Source organism: Paroedura picta, chromosome 11 (genome assembly GCF_049243985.1).
Source record: "Paroedura picta isolate Pp20150507F chromosome 11, Ppicta_v3.0, whole genome shotgun sequence".
Lineage (NCBI taxonomy): Eukaryota > Metazoa > Chordata > Lepidosauria > Squamata > Gekkonidae > Paroedura > Paroedura picta.
Window position 1 is genome coordinate 33977862 of NC_135379.1, and position 19708 is coordinate 33997569.

A 19708-nucleotide genomic window follows, 5' to 3' on the forward strand; every position below is an offset into this window, starting at 1 on the left:
AGAGGTGAGGATGTTTTCCAATTTCAAACTGATTGAGAATAAAAACAAATGTGATAATAAAAAGTGAGAATCTGTAGTAATATAAGTATACAAGCTTATATATTAGTATAAATACAAACCCAGCTTTTCAACTGAACAGGGAAAAAAATTGCACTTCCAAAATACATATGTATTACCTTTACAAAAGCCACCACCATCCCATTGCTAATTGTTGTGCTTGAAATGATGCCAGGTTATGTGAAAGTTCTGCCAGTGGTGCTTGATCTGTGCTCGTTGTCTTCCAAATATAAGTAATGGAAGTTGCCAGTGAGTTGTGAAAAAGCCCAAGTGAAATCTTGCCTCAATTTCCAACAGAATTATAAAACCCAGTCCATTCGGGGGGGTGGGGGGGACATAGTAATTTGATATCTCAGACTCTGATATTCAGAAAGCCATTTAGTAGCAGCTTCTGCTGTGCTACAACAAAGCCTATCATTTGGCAAAGCACTGAAAAAAATGGCATCTCCTGATTCAGCCAAATGACAAACACCCTGGAAGCCAGAAGTTCAAGCCCCCTGCTCTGCCAGTATGTTTGGTGGCCCACTTCCCTGCCATTGCCTTTTTCAGATGTTCATACTATGAACTAGATAATTATAAACTTTAACCACCTCATCCAGCAAAGTTAGAGGTTGACACTTCAGTGTTTTTACTCTTCAGAATCCCTGCTACTTTCCAGTTATGGGACAAAAGCCACGTAAGAGCCAATTGGGCTTCTACCCTCCAACAGAAATGGTGGCTAATCACTGACACTTCTTCAGATAGTCTGAACCTGATCCTCACGTGGACCATTTATGTACTGGGAACTTCACTGCCCCAGCTCTCATGCAGGAGCATAGATCGGGGGCGGATGAGGTGCACCAGGCCAAATACTCCCCCATGTGGGTGCAGGAAGAGGTGGGGCAACCTGCCACGACTAAAACTCTAGCCTGCAACCCAGCATGAAACCTCCAGTGCGTAAACGGTCTTGCTGTCCAGAAACCGGCTTTTTCCTTCCACATCCTGCTTCCATCATCTTCTATGATATGCATATCTTACTGCCAGTTGCTTTAGCCTCAAGCTAAAAGCTGTTGCTGAAAAAGATATGCAAGAGTGATGTGTCAAGGCAGTGTGATGTTCATGGAAGTCTGAAGAGGCTGAAGCCATGGGGATCCTCTCAGCAGAGCTCTTCTGCGCAAGCCCACTGCCGGTAAACTTCATCTTGCAGTCTCTGTATTTTCAAGAGAATATTTGCATTTCCCACAGTGTTACTATATCTGCACACGTTTCACTAATAGCAGGGCTTGCGCACAACAGGGCCATTAGCAGTGTGTGCAGATTTCACGCAGGGAAGGATGATGGTATTTTGCTTTAAAGTATTTTGCTTCAACTAAGTGACTTGGAAGTAAAGCAAATAAAAATGTTGCATGATCAACATGTAGGAGCTATAAATCCTATATCACACATACAAAAAAAAAAAACACTTGAGGGAACAGAGAGGTCGCAGTAATTCCGGCTGCTGTTCTATGCATGTTTACCTGACTGCAAATACGCATGGTTTTGCACTGTGAGATGTCGATGATATTTCCATGCCTCTGATTAAAAACCCTCATGCCAAACTCCAAACTGGCTTTTGCTTGTTTTTAACTTGAGCAAGTTGAAGGACCAGTACCAACAATCTCTGGAAGTGGCAAGTGAAAATAAACAACTTCTTGAGGAATAAAGTGCAGCTCCCTCAATTACATATATGTGTCATGCAGGTGTTAGCAGCAACATCATATGCAGAGTTAGTAGACCTACCTGAACACTATATGCATGATTCTGGGATTGCTGCATCCCATATGGGTTGCAGCTACTTCCCGTGTAGGCACTCAAGACACCAATGAATCTTGAACCGATGGCCTAGGTGATGGTCAGCCTCTGCCGTGAGGCAGCAAAGTCAACTCTGTGGAGATGAGCATTTGTAATCAAAGAAGTCCTCTTGTAACAACAGGTCCCAGCAGATCCAGTTATACAAAAGGTTACGGGTACTGCTTGCTCACTTGTGAGGTCTGAGCAACCTTTGCCAGTAACCAATCTTTGCCAGTTACACCTTTCCTATGCCTTTCTTTGTATATATGTTTGCCACCTCTCATTCCATTCTTAACTTGATGAAAGATGGGTTAGGCAGCAGTTTCTCAATCAAAGGGTCACTGCTGAGCTTTCACAGCAATAATCCTCGGGTAGAATGAATCGCATGTGCCAAAAGATTCCCAGCATTATTTAAACTGACAATACCGGGGGAACGACATAGGGATATGCATCTGCAACAGCCAAGTCACAACCACATTGATGCACATAGACCTGAAGGTTGCCTAGGAAAAAAGGCAAAAGTTGTGGCTAGGTTAAGGGCAAAAAGAGCCTCTTGTGGTGCAGAGTGGTAAGGCAGACGTCTGAAAGCTTTACCCATGAGGCTGGGAGTTCAATCCCAGCAGCCGGCTCAAGGTTGACTCAGCCTTCCATCCTTCCGAGGTCGGTAAAATGAGTACCCAGCTTGCTGGGGGGTAAACAGTAATGACTGGGGAAGGCACTGGCAAATCACCCCGTATTGAGTCTGCCAAGAAAACGCTAGAGGGCGTCACCCCAAGGGTCAGACATGACCCGGTGCTTGCACAGGGGATACCTTTACCTTTACCTTTAAGGGCAAAAAGAAGAATGTATATGTTTTGGAACTACCACAAAAATAACCACGAGGAGAAGGCAGAAAATGTGACGCTTCATATGCAACATTAGCTAGTTCATTTGATTTTGTAGAAATAGGCTGCAGTTTTAAATATTTGCTAGCTTGATAGCTGACCTGCACTCTGCTGCTCTTCTATGTAATGACTTAATGAGGCAACCAAGCAAAGGATCTTTTCATCTTCAACCCTAGTAATTTGACTTGAATACTTTAGGGCTTTGGTATTTCTAGCCAACCTCTTAGACTATATTCCTCTCTTAATGCTGCTAGTCATCTGTGAAATTCAGTTGCAACACTAATCTTTGTGGTAAATGATACGCAATAGCCCATTTCTTGAAAACCATGGCAATACAATTCTTTCAACGTTTTACGGGCATTTTGTGGCCTAATATAAAATGCAAATATTTTTATTCTCAAGGTCAAATGTCTATGCAAATATGGATTGGAATATTCCTCACATTCCTGTTGAAAGGAGTAACGCATTCTATTATATTAAAATATAAAACAGAGTGTATGAATGTAGGGCTAAGATGAAGAATTACAAAGTATATCTTAATATACCTGCTTAATCCCTTACATGTGCCCAAGGTACACTGCACCTGTACACCACACACAAAGCACTAGTATACAATGGAAATAATTTACTCACATGTAATAAGTCTTATTATTCTTAACATATACTCTTGTCCAGTTCCACAGACATGCAATGCCTGGAATTATTAGATTTAAATCATATCGCAATCATGAATTCATTGGTTTGCCTTAAGCATGGCCTTCCTACCTCTATCTCAGCATCTTAAAGTGCTATGTACAAACAAAGAATTATATTATGATTACATACTAACATTACTTCTCCTAATAGTAGTATGACATCATAGCAGAATGTTAAATAGGAATATATTCACATAGCAATAACCATACATAATGCATAACAATTTATAGCGAACCTGATATTGCATTCTGGGTAGCAGAAAGATGTTTCCTTCAGCAAAATATGCATCCTTCTCACCAATGTATGATTGAAAAAAATATTTCAGTCAAAAGCTACTGTCTCCATGAAAGCACAAAGCATGAAAACATGGATTGACATTTGTGACTGATTATACCACCTGCAAAGACATTTTATTGGAAATCTCCATTATCAAAAGAGTGCAAGTAACTTATCTCTTTAAGAAACCCACTGCATTTCCATACCACTGCTGCAACCAGGGATATGTGTAATGAAGAAGCATGCTATGACTCAACTGGATGTGCATGCTACAGAACTCTCTAAAAAGAAGATAAAACAGAAATTTACTATATGTGTGTATACTGATCCATGAAACACTCCCTCCCATCCCTTTTTGCATTAATCTATTTCAGTACACAAGCCTGACATGCTCACAGATATTTTTGGCTTTCATGATTCTACACTTTGGCTCTCCTCAGCTCACATTCTTCTGTTGCAATCAGCATCTATTATGTATTAACTACACAGTTTTACTGTGCACGTTGATTGTAAAATACTGCACAGTGAACAGCTCAGTATAAATAGCGCTTGAAAGCATTTCATTTTTAATGTGCCGGCTTAAAGATCTGCCCTGATTCATTCTTCCACACATGAAGATAAGCAGAAGTCAGAAAAGGAGGATTTTGCTGAGTGTAATCTCCCACAATACATGATGCAGCTTCCTCAGAACAAATGGGAGCTGCTAAAGTGATCCCCATGAAATGCCAAGTGATTTATTTCCCATTTCCCATATATATTTTCTTCAAAGTGCCTCTGAGACTTAGTGGGAGGGGGACACTTCTTTGCTTGTGACTCATCTACCATGAATCTTTCTTTCATGTAACTATGTCAGGAGTAAAAAGTGTTACTCAATGAAGGAATATGAAGGCTGATAAGATCACGTTCACTGTGATGCTCACTGCAAGACAGAATTGGCCCTGGAAATAGCCAAACTGCACAGAAGAACATGACACATCTCTCTGCTGCTTCCATTACAGAGAGGCCATGTAGACCCCAGCATCAGATAGGTACTGATAAAGTGCATGGTTATTACATATCTTGCTGTAAAACACAGAGTGCTAAGAGTGAGAGTAATGGAAGCTCCTTGGACATGGTAATACTGCAGCAAAGGCAGAAGAGGAAAATGCTACCAGGATAGGTAACATTGCCTTCTAGAAGAACATCCCCACACAATGGAATAATTTATATACACTGCCTTCATTCTACAGTGGAGGTGATGGGATTTTCTGAGACAGCATGCACAATCATGTAATTGCAATATTACTGAAGCATTTATTCTGACTGACAATCACGACTGTAATATGCTGCTGGCTCATAAACCCTCTCAAATGCCTTTCGCTTCAGCTACATCCACGGAATGCAAGGGGAAAAAACGCATGTTGTATTCAACTCCACAAACTCACTTGCCACAAATGACTTGCAATGGCACTACATTTGCCCTTCTGGCTGCCTCAGGGGACCCAATGTCTTATACCAAACAATATCAACGGCGCTGACAGGACACCTCTATGCCCAACCTTTTAAAAACTGAAGAAGCCTAATGGAACTGAATGGTCTGTCAATCATAATGCTGTCTTTATGTTAGCCAGCATATAGTGGAGCAACCAGCACTTAAAGCACCACATTCAGGGCACTAGCAATCACTCCCAGACTTCCCCCCCCCTTAACCTATAGAAAAGATTCCTTTATTAAACACTCAACAACCAATGTGATAATTGCTCTAAGTAGATGCACAGGGTTCGATCAAACCATTTCTCACTGGTGAAAAAGGGATGCTGGGGTGAGTCCCTTTTGGCCACCGAAACCATAAGTCCTGCACGTACAAAAGTCATGCGGGAAGAGGACGACAATAAGGATGGTAATTTAGTGGGACTAAGTGAGAAAGCTGGCTGGATCTGACCCATCTATTGTTTTTGCTTTACACTACAAAATATATTTCATAATGTTGGCTTCATTTACACCACAGTAACATTAGGGATTATTAGCATATACGTTCTCAAACACATTTCTCTATCACCAGCATTAATCAGTTATACAAAAGCACAATGTACTTCTACAAATCCCATTAATTTCAGTTATGCTTAGAATAGTGAGCTTTAAGACCAATTGTTCCCATGCAACATAGCAATATTTAAGCAACAGCATTTCCTGCTTTGTATCCAACTCAAAATACTGAAGGCACAGGGACTAAAATAACCAATGCATCATACACAGAGGATACCAATCACAACATAGTCAATAGAAATGAACCATCAAGGGAAATTCCATTAGAAGACCACAAAATGGACAGGATATAAGAAGTACACTCCACAAATGGTGGAAGTATCATCTTAACACATGGGGGAAAAATAAACATGATTTTCCTATGAGCAAACCTTAGTGACCCAAAGGTGACAACAGAGTGGTTAGGAAGATGCGATACAGAGAAGCGTATTTCTGTGGTGCAATTACTGGAAATTTTTAGAGGGGGACAAGAGGGTGTCTTTTTCTCATTATTATGTTTTCAAGTCTTGTAACTCAGTGGGTGGCATGTTCTACTGTAACATTACCCTAATTAGAAGCATTTTAGTGGCAAGGCCTAATGAAGCAAAGAAAAGATTTGCCTAAAGGATACATTTACCTAAAGGATACTCTTGCAAAAACTTTAATGCAGATTAACATTTTTAAGATAAAAAGCCAGAAAGGAAGAGTATTCAAAAAAGCATGGCTTTATAAACTTTATATGTTCAGGGGAAAATAAGTGTAAAAATGTCTATTTTCCGGTGAATACATGAGATATATTTCTTCATTAAAAAGTAAGGGACAATATAATGCTCATCTTTTTCTTTGAGTACTGATTATCCCAGGCATGCCTGACTTGTATATTCCTAGTGGGGACAGGTGCAATTCTAGGATATAACCTTCTGAAGATGTGAATAAGACACTGTCTAAAAGAACAAGAAGGTAAGGATGGGGGTGGGGTTTGCAACTCAAAAGGAAGTCAGGTTCCTTCTTTCTCCTTTTTAAAAACTGATTTGAACAAAAAGGTCAAATAGATGAGAGCAGACTGCCAAGATGCTTAACTTCACTCTTAGTTGAGCTTGTTAAAGCAGCGTGTTTCCTATAATGTGAGGCCACGGCACTTCATCCATTAAAAATCTGAATAACGCTGCATATCATTTGTGAATGGCTGGTGGCACATTATGCTTGGGACCCTGAAGCCCTGTGGACAGCAAAGCCCTGCTAAACAAACATTTGAGCTCTTGAATCAATATTGCACTTCTATAGCAAGAAGCCCTAAGAATGCTATTTGCTATCAGACAAAGGACTTATTCCGAGTATTCCTGAAATCTGCAGCTGTACTCATACAAACATAGATCACAGGTCCCTGCCAAGATCAGGCATGTAACTATTGCAAAGCTGAGCAGAGTGCAGAGAAATCTATTCTAAACATGCTCCTGGAAGCCCATCTCAGTTTAAAAGGGACGTTTCAAGAAACGAATATAGCTCATTAAACTCCATAATGTATATTGCGCAATGAGAGATAAATTGTGACATTTCATGTATTGACTCACACCTTTCTGAAAAGTCAAACTGAGGATGCCATGTAAAAGGATCTGAAAAGAACTTGTTTGTTTTCCTTTGCATGGACACACACCCTTTTCAATGATATTCAAGGATTTTCAACTTTTTCACTTTAGCAAAACTGGCTCAGAAGCAAAGCACATGGCTTTCATCATCACTGGTCATATTTCCCTTATCATTCTATGGCACTAGCTACAACACCGAAGAAATAATGGTTAAAATGACCCCCCCCCCTTAACATTAAAAATATGCTAGTCGAAATAAAATCAAACTGACAAGAGCCTAGTGGCATATCAAAGAAATACTTCCGTGAAGTTCAGGTCAACTCTGGATTTAATATTTAATGAAAGAAAACTACTGACTACCCCAGGAGTTCCCTATTTCCTAGCGTATATCACGGAATATCACTGACTGCATTTAACTCTGGCTAAAACAAGTTTTCAAACCAAGATTTTCAAAGCATGTTATTAGATCTTTTCTCTCTTTTTTTTTTTTTGCAGCATTAACTTACAGATTTACACCGTGGGCTGCCTCCAAGCTCGCTTTCAACATTGCAGTGCTACACTGCTAAACACACACTTCCGAGCCCCAGCACGTTTCTAGGATATGCAGCCAGCTCAGCTGCAAACCTGAGGAAGGATTTCATCAAAATTAAACTCTGCACAAATATTTGACTGCTCTCAAACCTCTAACGCACCCACACACCCCACCCACACCCCCTAATGCTCCCTTGGCGTGCTGGGCTAACGGATCCAGAGAACTAGAATCTGCGGAAAGAGTATTAAAGAAAAAACAAACAAACCAACTCAGAGCTGGGTAAAGAAAGCATGATGTCTCCTTTCTCCGAACCAAATGAAAGGCTTTCAATGGAAAAGCTAAAAATAGTTACACAGAGACTTCAGAATCCTAAATAGTGCAGTGTATGTTAATGTATGTCATTACATTAAGTTTGCCTCCAACTTCCCACGCTTCACAACCCTTGCAGCGGATGACACACAGGTTCATTTGCAGGAACGCAAGGGGGATGGTGATCGTCCTCCTTATTATTAGCACCATTAGCAAACAGTTTTAAAAAGTAAGCCACAAAGCAGGCAAGCAGGGACATTATCTAAGACAATGGAATCCTCCTTTGTAACAGCGTGTGTCGCCTGGGTTGGCTTGTCAGCGTGAGGAGACCAAAATGTTCCGGCAGCTGCAAAACAATGTTTAAAACCCTCACTTCATGCAGATTTTAAAAAGGAAGAGGTGAAGGAGAAAGGCATCATCAGAGACTTACCAAAATACATTATGTTTCTCATTAATCATGCAGTCAGGATTCCGCTGCTGTGTGTTCAGCATTAGCTCCCGCGCCAAGCTGCTTGGAAAAGCAGAGCAAGCTCCTTTCATTCTACATGATGTGGAAATTTCCCAGCCTCGAAGAGAGCGAGGAGCAGTGCGAGCCTCCTTGGGATCAGGGCTTTGAAGGCAGTCTTATCCCGATACAATTCCTCTCTGATTTAGCACTGACTCTGGCTGCATGCTGCACTGCCCATTCTTACTGTAATCTGACTCCTCCTTGTGATGTCCTTGCTGTGCCTGTGACATCAGGATGAGGAGTACTACAAACACATTTCTTCCCATACGGTCTCTCTTTCACTAGGTTTTGCTGCTAACCAGGGTAGAAGTAACCCTGCCCCTTTCAGAATCTTTCAATAGCCTTCTACCACTGAGGGTATCTACCCCCCCCCCTTTTTTTCTTTCTTTCTTGGCATCAAACACAGTCAGTGACATAATGTGTTTGATTGCATGGGGAGGAGAGAAGGAGGGGAAAAAGGACAAAGCTGGTATTGTTTTTCACCCTCTATGGGGTACGATCCAACAAAGTACTGAGTGCACTGTAGTGCCAGAACCAGCTTGATGTTAATTAGGAAGGCAAAGGGTATGAATGTTCAATCTGCGAAGAAAGAGGTGCCGGGACTCAGAGCTGCACAGGAGGTAGAGCTAGAGCTTTGCTGAGTGGGGCTGTGACTGACAAAGCATTCTGCTCATGGTCAGAGGCATTCTGTTCTCCATCAAGCATGAAATGACAGTCTTTAAGTAGCAGCTGGATAGATACTTATCCCAGATACTTTGGGCTGATCCTGCACTGAGCAGGGGGTGGGACTAGATGGCCTATATGGCCCCTTCCAACTCCATGGTTCTATGAAATGCTACGAAATAAGATACGTGATATGCAAGTGTGATCCTGGAAAGGGGGTTAAGCTGTTGGGCAAAAACTAAAAACTAAGAATGTGTCATCCTAAAAGTATAACTTCAAAACAAAAAATCACAATGAGGAGCACCAACATTTTCAGTGCACCTCCCAATAATAAATTCGGGGGGGGGGGGGTACACATTTTAAGCTTGCACATTTTGCACCATTTCAGCTGTGTTCAGGTCAACAACCCATATTTTGCATCTTCTACATAAACCATGAAGAGAAAGGATATGGAGACTTTGAATTTGAACAAGAATTCAGGCAGCGTGCACAGAATTCAGGCAGCATGGATCTGCATATCTGGAGCAGAGGATTGGTTATCTTGTCTGTGTGACAAATGTGCTGTTTCTGGCCAGTTCACACATGAAGCACTGTTACAACTGGCATTTTGGGATGGAGGGCAGGTAGCCTCTGAAGAAATAGATAAAGACAGAGAAGCTCACATGCGTTCCTGTTTCTGAGATGCTCTGGATCAGATTTGACAAGACAGCATGTGAAAAACTACACCGCTGATGTCTATACAGCATTGTTTTTATCTATTTATTTATTATTTGACTTGTAGCCTTCCACTCCCATACAATGTCTTGTGGCAGGTAACAACATAACATCTCACAATAAAATCCACTAAAAATCACAATATAAATAATGCCTTCCCGATAATGAAAAATAGATATAAGTCTGCTCCCCCCAACCTGCTCAGCAGACTGCCCCCCATTGTGCCTCAGATAAGGTAACTCGATGTGCCAGCTAACTTGGGGAAGGGGCCCGACAATCTTACTTACCCTGGCCTCAAAGAAAGATCTGCCTGTGGCAGATGGAAAAATGCCTGGTGGGCTACATCAGTGACCTGAGCCTCCACTGATCACACCCAAGTTCCTGGCTGTGGGTGAGATGTTAAGCTGCACCCCAGCCAAGGTGGGCAAGTGTACTTCCTGGTCTGTCCCCTTTCAGCTCAGCCACAGAGCATCCGTCTTGGAGGGGCTGAGTTTCAGCCGACTCAGCTCCAACTATCCAGTGACAGCTTCCATATATCTGGCAAATGTATCCAGGAGGGTGTCCAAGCAACCACCCATCAGGAGATAGAGCTGGGTGTTCATCTGCATACTGGTGATAACTCAGTCCAAAGCTCCAGACCAGCTGGGACAGAGGGTGCATATAGATATTAAATAACATGGGGTAGAGGACTGTTTCCTGCACAACTCTGTAAGGGAGTTGGAGGAGGCACAACATCTCCATATCCCAGCCCCTGCAAGGCAGTGGGCCAACAACTTGAGGTGGACCATGTCAAATGTGGCCAACAGGCCAAACCATCCAGCTGGCACCGGAGATCATCTGTCAAGGTGACAAGCACTGTATCCACCCTGTGGTCAGGATAGGAAAGAAGCCTGACTGGTATGGACTGAGCACCAAATTTCCCTCCAAGTATGCCAGGAGTTGGCCCATGGTGGCCCTTTCAACCACTTTATCCAGAAATGCAAGATGCGAGTATGAGCAGTAGTTGGCCGGGTCCCATGGGTCCAGCATTGGTTTCTTCAATAAGAGCACCCCATTCAGCACCCCTGGGAACTCCCTCAAAGATAGGGAGAGCTTGATGATATCCTTCAGGGGGCCTCCTATCCTATGATGACTGAGTAACCCAGATGGACAGGGATCAAGGAGGCAAGTGGTTCTACTCACTGACTCCAGCAACTTGTACACTTCATTTACTGAGAGTTGCCTGAAGCCTTCAAATATTTTTCCCCAGGTCAGCAAAGCGGCCTCCAGTTCCCTTTCTGTCTCAAGCATGATAGGTATGTTCTAATGGAACAACAAAACTTTGCCCATGAAACGGTTCACTAATGCCTCACAATCAAGTTCCAATTGACTAAAGTTCTGACACCCTTTGTCAAGGGCAGTAAGTAACCAAAATACCCTAAACAGTTGTAGTGGGTGAGAGCTTGCAGATGTGACAGAGGTGGCATAAAAATCCCATTTGGCCCACTTCACTGCCATTTCACATGCCTTCATAAGCATGCAATAAGATGTTCTTGCTAATTTGTCGTATGTCTTCCTCCACACTCGCTCTAGCTGTCTAACTCCCTTCTTCCTCTCCCATAGCTCCACGGTGTACCATAGAGCTAGCTTGAGGCAGGCATGGAAAAGAAATCAGGGAGCAATCTTGTCAATGGCAGCCAACACCAGCGCCACCGTCGAGTCTCGGGAGGCATCAGATCCCGCAGAGCATTCAGGAATCCAATTGGATTCATAAGTCTCTGCGGGCTGGCAAAACTACACCCACTGCTCAAACAAGGAGGGGGTGGTATCCAGAACCAGGCCTTCAGGGCACAGTGATCTGACTATGGGATAAAATCAGGTGCCATTAGATCCACCTCTACCCCAACACCAAAGTTCAAATTGAGGGTGTGGCTTGCCTGATGGGGGAAAAACCCCATGGCCCCAGTGTCACGATGGCCAACACCAGGTCCGGGCCAAAGCCAGAAGATGGTGAATTGGCATGGGCATTGAAGTCCTCCAGAATTATAAGTCTGGGGCACTGCAGTGCCCTGGCCATCACTGCCTCCAGCAGGTTCAGCAGGGCATCTTGTAGAGCATTGACAGATGGTACACCACACAGATGACCACAGAGCCCCATCCTACGCAAACCACTCCACAGGGGCCCTGAAGGGGACAGTGGTTCACCCTTTGCTGAAGAAACCATAGTTAGATCCATGGGACCTTGCCAAATACCACCCAGTCTTGCATCTTGCATTTTTGGGCAAGGCAGCTGAAAGATCTGTCATGGATCTGCTCCTGGCATTCTTGGAGGAAACTTTGGTACTCAACCCATATCAGTTAGGCTTCTGTCAGGGTCGTGGGATGGGGATGTTGCTGGTCACTGTGACACGTGATCTCCGGTGCCAGCTGGATAGGGGCAATTCGGCTATCTCCAAGATGTCAGATCTGTCGGACATGTTTAACATGGTCAGCCAGTTGTTAAAATAAGTTAAAGGGAGTTAAATTCTGCTTAACTTAAAGCTCTATTTGTAGGAATTAGTCCACTGTTGCCATCTTGGAATCCTCCCAGCAAACAGTGGCCAGAATGGTTGTCCACGAGTTACTAGCCTGGCACCATGCTGAGGCCAGGATTTGTGGTACAGCTCAAAATATTACCCATTCCTTCATTTGCTCCTTTCTCCCCCAGCTTATCTTGTAAAGAAAGGAATCTGCAGCAGCCCACCAAATGACCAGCAGCCCACCAGACACAATGAGTTAGACATGTGGCTCATTCTTTCCCCTTCATGCTTCCACAAAGCCTCAATTTTTGGGGAGGGGGACCTCCATCTTTGCTTTGAGATCAGTATTTCCTCAACATTCATGCTCCTGCAGGGCCCAGAAAAAGCTGTTTTGAGCCATTTATAGATCAAAGGTTAAGAACTGGCAGAACAGAAAAAGACCAAGGCAGACTCACCATAATTCTGTCAGATCTCACTAAAGATTCAATGAAAGCTCAGAGAGGCTGACCAATCTAAGCTCTATGGCTTTTAGAGTATTAATCAGGATGTCTTGGCAAGTGTATTTTGACACAAAGACTCTTATTGCATTATCATTTCTCTTCCAATATAGACTCTGGCTGCATTACTGTTTTAGACAATAAGCCATTTTCCTCACATAACTCACAGAACTATTTCTGGTGTTCCACATTCTGCTTAGGTAACCAAGACACCTCCAACATGCACCTTCCCACCCCAAACCTGGCCTTTCTTTCCTTATTTGGAGATGTTCTCAAGGCCCAGGAACTCCCACACAGTTTAAAAGCAAGGAAAGTCTTATTTCAGATTCCATGAAGTGTCTTCTTTTTGGAACCTAGAAGAAAGCAAAATATACCCCCAAATTTCATCAGTCATTTTATTTTGTATTTTAAATGGCTTGTTAATTTTTCCGTGCTGTTTTTATGTTGCTTTTAAACTGTCACTTACTATAAGTGAATTCTGTAGCAAAATTATATTGAAGTCAATGAACTTAGAACTATGCTTACAGATTCACTGTAAATGTTATTTTTAATGGTTTTAATTTTGCAGCATGTTTTGTTTGATTTTTAAGAAGCAGTTTGTAATAAAATAATTTAAATTTAATTTATGCATTGTTTTAACTATGTCATTTTTTGCTTGCTTTATCTTGTTGTAACCTGCCCTGAGCCAACTGGGAAGGGCAGGCTATATTATTATTATTATTATTATTATTATTATTATTATTATTATTATTATTATTATTATTATTATTATTATTATTACACTGTAAACTGATCCTGATATGATGCATGAACAAGTGGATAAGAAATGAATTAATTAAATAATATGTGGATAAATTTTTTAAAACTACTTAAACCAAAGAAAAAGAAAGCTTAACATTTTATTTGTAGCTCATAGGCACTAATTGCCCACTTTTGGCATGCTAGATGCTTCGTATTTTGCAGTAAACCTTGTATACTGCAAAAACCAAAGCTAGAAACCATGTAAATCTTAGTAATCTATTCACATCCTTTTTTAATCTTCCAAACTAATGACTGACCCACATTAATAACAAAAACATTACTTGCAGGTATACACACTACAGATATTATTACTTGGTAAAATGAATGTGCCTACTAAGTGCTCAAGGATCCATCTCTATTGAAAAAAACAAAACAAAACACATGATGCACCCAAGAACAGGTCTACACTCAGATTCTTACTAGTCAGTTTTGAGAAGTCTTTCTGTAAATACATGCAACAGCATACCTGGGGACTCTGCAGAAATGTAATAATGTGCAATAAAAGATATGAGGTGACAGAATATTATCAGTCTAGATGCCTTGTGTGGTAGGTTAAAAGATCTTACACACTTGAGAGGTTTTCCAATTCTTCATAAAATAAATTTCATCTTTTGATCCCAGACAGCTATCAGGAATCAAAATGTACTGTACTGTAACAGAGACAAACAAGAGTGAGCAAGCAAGATATTTAATTTTTACTATGGCTGTTTTTTTTCCCCCTCTCTCCCTTTCTCTCAATCCAATGATCAAATACTACTAAAGTTAAAGCAAAATGAACATTAGGAAATATTAAGTTAAGATTTTGTCCAATTTTGTGCATTCTGAAAAGTAGAGTTGAAGGAACTATCCACAACCATTTCAGGGCCAAGAATAACTGAGAGTGTTTCCAACTGTGCAGAATTCTGGGCTACAAGTCAAAAAATTAAATGCCATTGCTGAGACCTGGGTCTCCCAAACATGGTACCAAGATACCATAGTGTACCACAAAGGCCCCTTAATGGTACCATGATGTGGGGTTTTTCAAAATGGTGGCTGGAGACAACCCTCTCACGTTGTGAAAGAAAAATATTTTTAATTTAAAAAAATGCTACCCTTATTTGGACAGGTTGACCCCCCCTCCCAAAGTGGCCACTGATGAGCCTGGAGGGGGTGGGAAGGGGAAGGGCTACAGCTATTTAAACTTCTACCATCTGAGGCTCCTCTCACTTCTAGGGGGCATGGTTAGGAGGCGTGGCCAGGTGACATCACATCTTGGTACTGCAAAGCTTGAAAAATATTTCAGTGGTACCATGGGCTGAAAAAAACTGGTTAAGACTATGCTTTCTTCAAATCCACTATGACTGGAATAAGGAAAATATACACACTTACTTGAAAAATGTACTTCAGCTAAACTGTTGGATGAGATTGACAAAAATTATAACTTGAAGGGATTTGCAGTACGATCCTTTCACATGATTGATTCACATCAGAATGCACACAGAAGAGCATCTATGTAGAAGTGCTCCCATAATGACCACCTTATTAGGGAACCTTTCACGTAAAAAATATCCCACCGTTTGTAAAGTCTTCAGATCATGGTAAAAGCTACCTATTTATGAAGAAGTAATTCTCACAATTCTTTTCAAGGCAGTACAGCTACACAAGAAATTTGTACCTGAGAATGGATGCATAATTCAATAGATTCTTGATTTCCTATCATGGGCCAAGTTTTCAGAAGTCTCGTCTAGAAGCTTTCTCCTCAATACGTGCTGCACATGGAGTGAGAGTTTATTGTGGGTAACACTCAAAGAAGTAAATTCCATTGCACAACCAGAAACTGTACCACATGAGCCCCTGAACATTTGAGCAAGCAAAAACTTCCATCCAATTTGCAATACTGTAACAGCAGCTTCCTTGTTATTTTTTTATTTTTACATTTATTAATTGGATTTATAGCCCGCCACTCTCGGAAACCAACTTGCGGCAGGTCACATAAAACAATCCACACAGTAAAAAAAGAATAAAATCTAATAACAAACCCCAGTTAAAACCCCATTAAAACCCCAATTATTACAAATACAACAAAAATTCGGCAGATGGCAAAAAAAAAAACATAGCCATAAAATGGACAGCTAAATGAAAAGGATGCTAACTCCATATCCCAAATTATATAAACGTATAAATAAACTGCTGTCTCTACATTTATAACTAGTCATAAGTATTCTTCATTGGAGCTTGCTGTTCACCTTTGGACTAAACTACCAAAATGTGGAAAGGTTTTTTTTTTTTTTTTTACCCTTGAATCAGAAGTGTCACTTCTGGAAATCTGCAATATTTGTCACCGTGAATACTATTTAACTGCAGCAGTACCCAAAGGAACTCTGTACAGCCGCCTGTGAATACAACTGGAGGGACTTAATTAATCTTCCTGTCACTTCCATGATACTTTTCATTAGTTTGGCTTCTATCTGATCAACCAGCCCTTTCTCTATTGGAAATGGCTTTCCAGAACCCATCTGAGAGGCATTTTCAAGAGGTAAACAAAGGCTCACCTCCTTTGCTAGTCTTTGCCATGCAGACTTTATCATTTCAGTTACACAGTTTATGCAGCAACTTTACTATATCTGCAACAAGGGGTTTCCAGCAGGAGATCTGATAAGTATTAAAACAATTAATATTAAAACATATGAAGAAATCCAATATTTCTTTAGCCTAATTCTGGGTTGTTGGATTTGTTTGTTTTTTTCCCAATCAAGGTACTGCCCCCTTCCTTTTAAAAATAAAACAGTAATTATTCTTGTACTTATTGGCTTGAGATAAGTTTCTTTAGTAAGATGCATTAAGCTAAATTTACAGCAAATGTTTTCTCCATTAAATTAAATTAGTATATAATATGTCCAATTCTCACTGCATATCATCTATCTATCTATCTATCTATCTATCTATCTATCTATCTATCTATCTATCTATCTATCTATCTATCTATCTATCTATCTATCTATCTATCTATCTATCTATCTATCTATCTATCTATCTATCTATCTATCTATCTATCTAACAATAGCATGTGGCAATCTTTTAATACTGTTTAGGTCAGATGTGACCTTCATCACTGAATGTGAGCTTCTCAGTTGTTAATGGATCTTTAGCTTCCCAAAGGTAAGGTAAGGTAAAGAAGCATTATCTCTGTGGTACAGATGACTGTCCAGCATATATAGTAGATTAAAAACAGTGGTAGGCTGTACCATTATTTAACTCTCACATGTACTTCAAAACAACTCTGCATGCGCTATATTGGAATTCAGCCCAAGAAAACCTAAAGCATTTTCTTTCGTCAGCTTTAAAATGCCTTTGCGATCTATGTGAAGTTTTTATTATTGTTAATGCATATGAGAATGTATGTGGGCATAGAGGGCATAGGAGAACTTTTTTTAACCAATGTACATTTTACATTTGCAAGAGTGATTAAGGCTCTAATTCTAAAAACAGTTTTAGAGAGTAAGCCCTTTGAACAAGATCGTTTATCTCAGAGAAAATTTGGTTAGGACTAAGCTGTAAGACAAACAACACTTGAAGGTATGAAGCTAACAACTTTCAGATATCGCAGCTAGGGATGGGCATGAACCAGAAATATTTGGTTCCGTTCAGGTGTTGGGGTGTTTCTGAACAGAGGTAGCAAAAACCTTAAATTCTAAATAGTAACTCTCTTTAACAATATTGAGGACCCAGGTATAAGCAGTAATTGTTTCCCAAATGAGCAATAACTTTGCCAAACCATCCCCAAAGGAAGGTACAGACTGGTTACTCTGTAATGAGAGTCAGAAATTAGGTGTAGAAGCCTGGGTAAGGTCCTTTGAATTCTGGAGTTGGTTCTGACTCGGCCTCAGTTTTGTAGCCAGTCTCCATTGTTCATGATTGTATATACATTGTTTTTTCCCGGGGTTTCTCAGTTCAGTTCTGCCTCTTGTCCCACCATGCTGATCTCGTTCTTTTCCACTACTCCAGACAGATGAACACTCTCTCAATCTACCCTGCAAGGCTGTTGTGTGGATGAAATGGAAGAGGAGCAATGTTGGCCACTTAAAAAAAAATTATATAATATTTATATACCGCCCTCCCCGAAGGCTCAGGGACGCCTTTGGAGAGAAGGGCAGGGTATGAACTGAGTAATGAAAACCAATGATTTGGAAGAAAAAAAAATTGAGTCCAGGGGCACCTTTAAGACCAACAAAGATTAATTCAAGGCGTGACCTTTCATGTGCAGGCACCCTCCCTCAGACAAAATTGACTAGGAGACATCAGTAAAGGGCCGTGGGCCACTTTGGGTCCCACCTGGAGAGAAGGGTGGGGGAGAAACCAAGAAAACCCATGATTTGGGGGAGGCAACAGTGGTGGTGTCCTCTCCCCTCAGCCAAGCTGTTTGCCCCGCTGCAACCCCTGTGAAAGGGTCATTCGACCCCCAAAGGGTCCCAACCCCCAGGTTGAGAACCATACTTTCTCCCTAAAGGGTTGTTGAGTCTAGGTTATTAATACCATAGTTATATTTTTGGAACAGAATCAAACAAGATGAGTCTGTTAAAGAGGAAATTTTGAAGTATGAAGTTTGTCTGAACACAATAAAAGGAATTACAGGATCTGTTTACAATTGTTAAAAAGGATTCTTACACGTGATGTCAAAAAAGAATAAGTGTTGAAGGGTATCAGAAACTTTTGCTTAAACAAGAAAACACTACACAATCTAGCTCCTTCAACACCACAGCAGGAATACTATTTCATGACATAGGATAGATGTAATGAAATTCCTTTTACAGAAATCACACTGTGTGAACAACATGTGATAAATGGGTATATCTCTATTTTGCCACATATTTTCTTCAGTGTATACATTTCAGTGTATGTTCTACATACAGAACTTTTGCAGTGGCACTGGAAAAGCTGGATTGTGTGATATTGTCTCTTTACTAAGATTTCTGATAACTTGCAGTTTTTTATCAACTGTGATCTATACCACTGTGTATAGTTCATACTATTTGTTGCTGTAAATAGGTTCCTACTATGTAGTTTCAACTTTCATTCAACATGCTATGTGAATACTTATGCACTTCTGGTTGGGTTCCAGATCTCTAAAAATCAAATCCTTTTGCACTGTCCATTGGATGACCCCCTCTGTTGACTGTATTTACTCTGTAAACTATATAAATAAAATGAATGCATAAAAATAATTCAGAATTTTGCTATCTTCATTAAAATGTACAGGCAGGAAATTCATCCTTTGTTTCTGTAATGCCAAATGGGTGGTAAGATTTACAAGTAGAAAGATACAATAATAGCTGGGGGGGGGCACCCTTCAGTTTCTAATCCTCCCAGGGAATTGCTACATATAACTTTGTCAAATAAATCTTTTTGGCAATTAGCCATACCATGACTATCAGTCCCAAGGAAAATATTTGCATTAAGAAAATTCAAGAAAACTAGTGCAGTCAGTTTAGCATTACATTTGCAAGAGACGTTAAAAAGGACACTTGTTCTGCAAAATTCTGTGTGTACACGTAACAATAGAAATATTTTAAAACTTCATATCCTATCTGTGTCAACTGAAGGAGAACAAATACCTCAAATTGAAAGTACACATTCAAATCCCAGTTACCGTACTTTAATATTTGTACCTTTGTTTTAGGTTTTGTTCCTAAAACAATCCCCTTCAAGCTAGCAGAGCTTAAGAATGCTTTCCTAGGGACACTTGTAAATGGTAACTATAGATGCTAAGAGCTCTCACATCAAGGACAATGCAGCTAGGAATGCAGAACACTTTGCTCACGAATATTTCATTTAAGCCACTTCAGTTTGTAGAACATCTAATAGCTATGAGACAGAGGTACAAACCAGGAACACGGT

At 40.7% G+C, this 19708-nt stretch overlaps 1 protein-coding gene across 8 annotated transcripts in view; it reads right to left on the reverse strand.

The window, feature by feature from the left end:
- Window positions 1-19708, reverse strand: part of ZNF385D (zinc finger protein 385D) — a 411072-nt gene that overhangs the window by 198690 nt on the left and 192674 nt on the right. Inside the window, exon 1 of one of the 8 annotated variants that reach the window (XM_077302510.1) lies at window positions 8584-8986. The exons of the other annotated variants lie outside the window; for them this stretch is intronic. Within the exon in view, the coding sequence (XP_077158625.1) occupies window positions 8584-8605 (22 nt within the window). The 5' untranslated portion in view covers window positions 8606-8986. Of the gene's footprint in view, window positions 1-8583; window positions 8987-19708 lie in introns of those variants that run through there. 8 annotated transcript variants of the gene reach the window in all.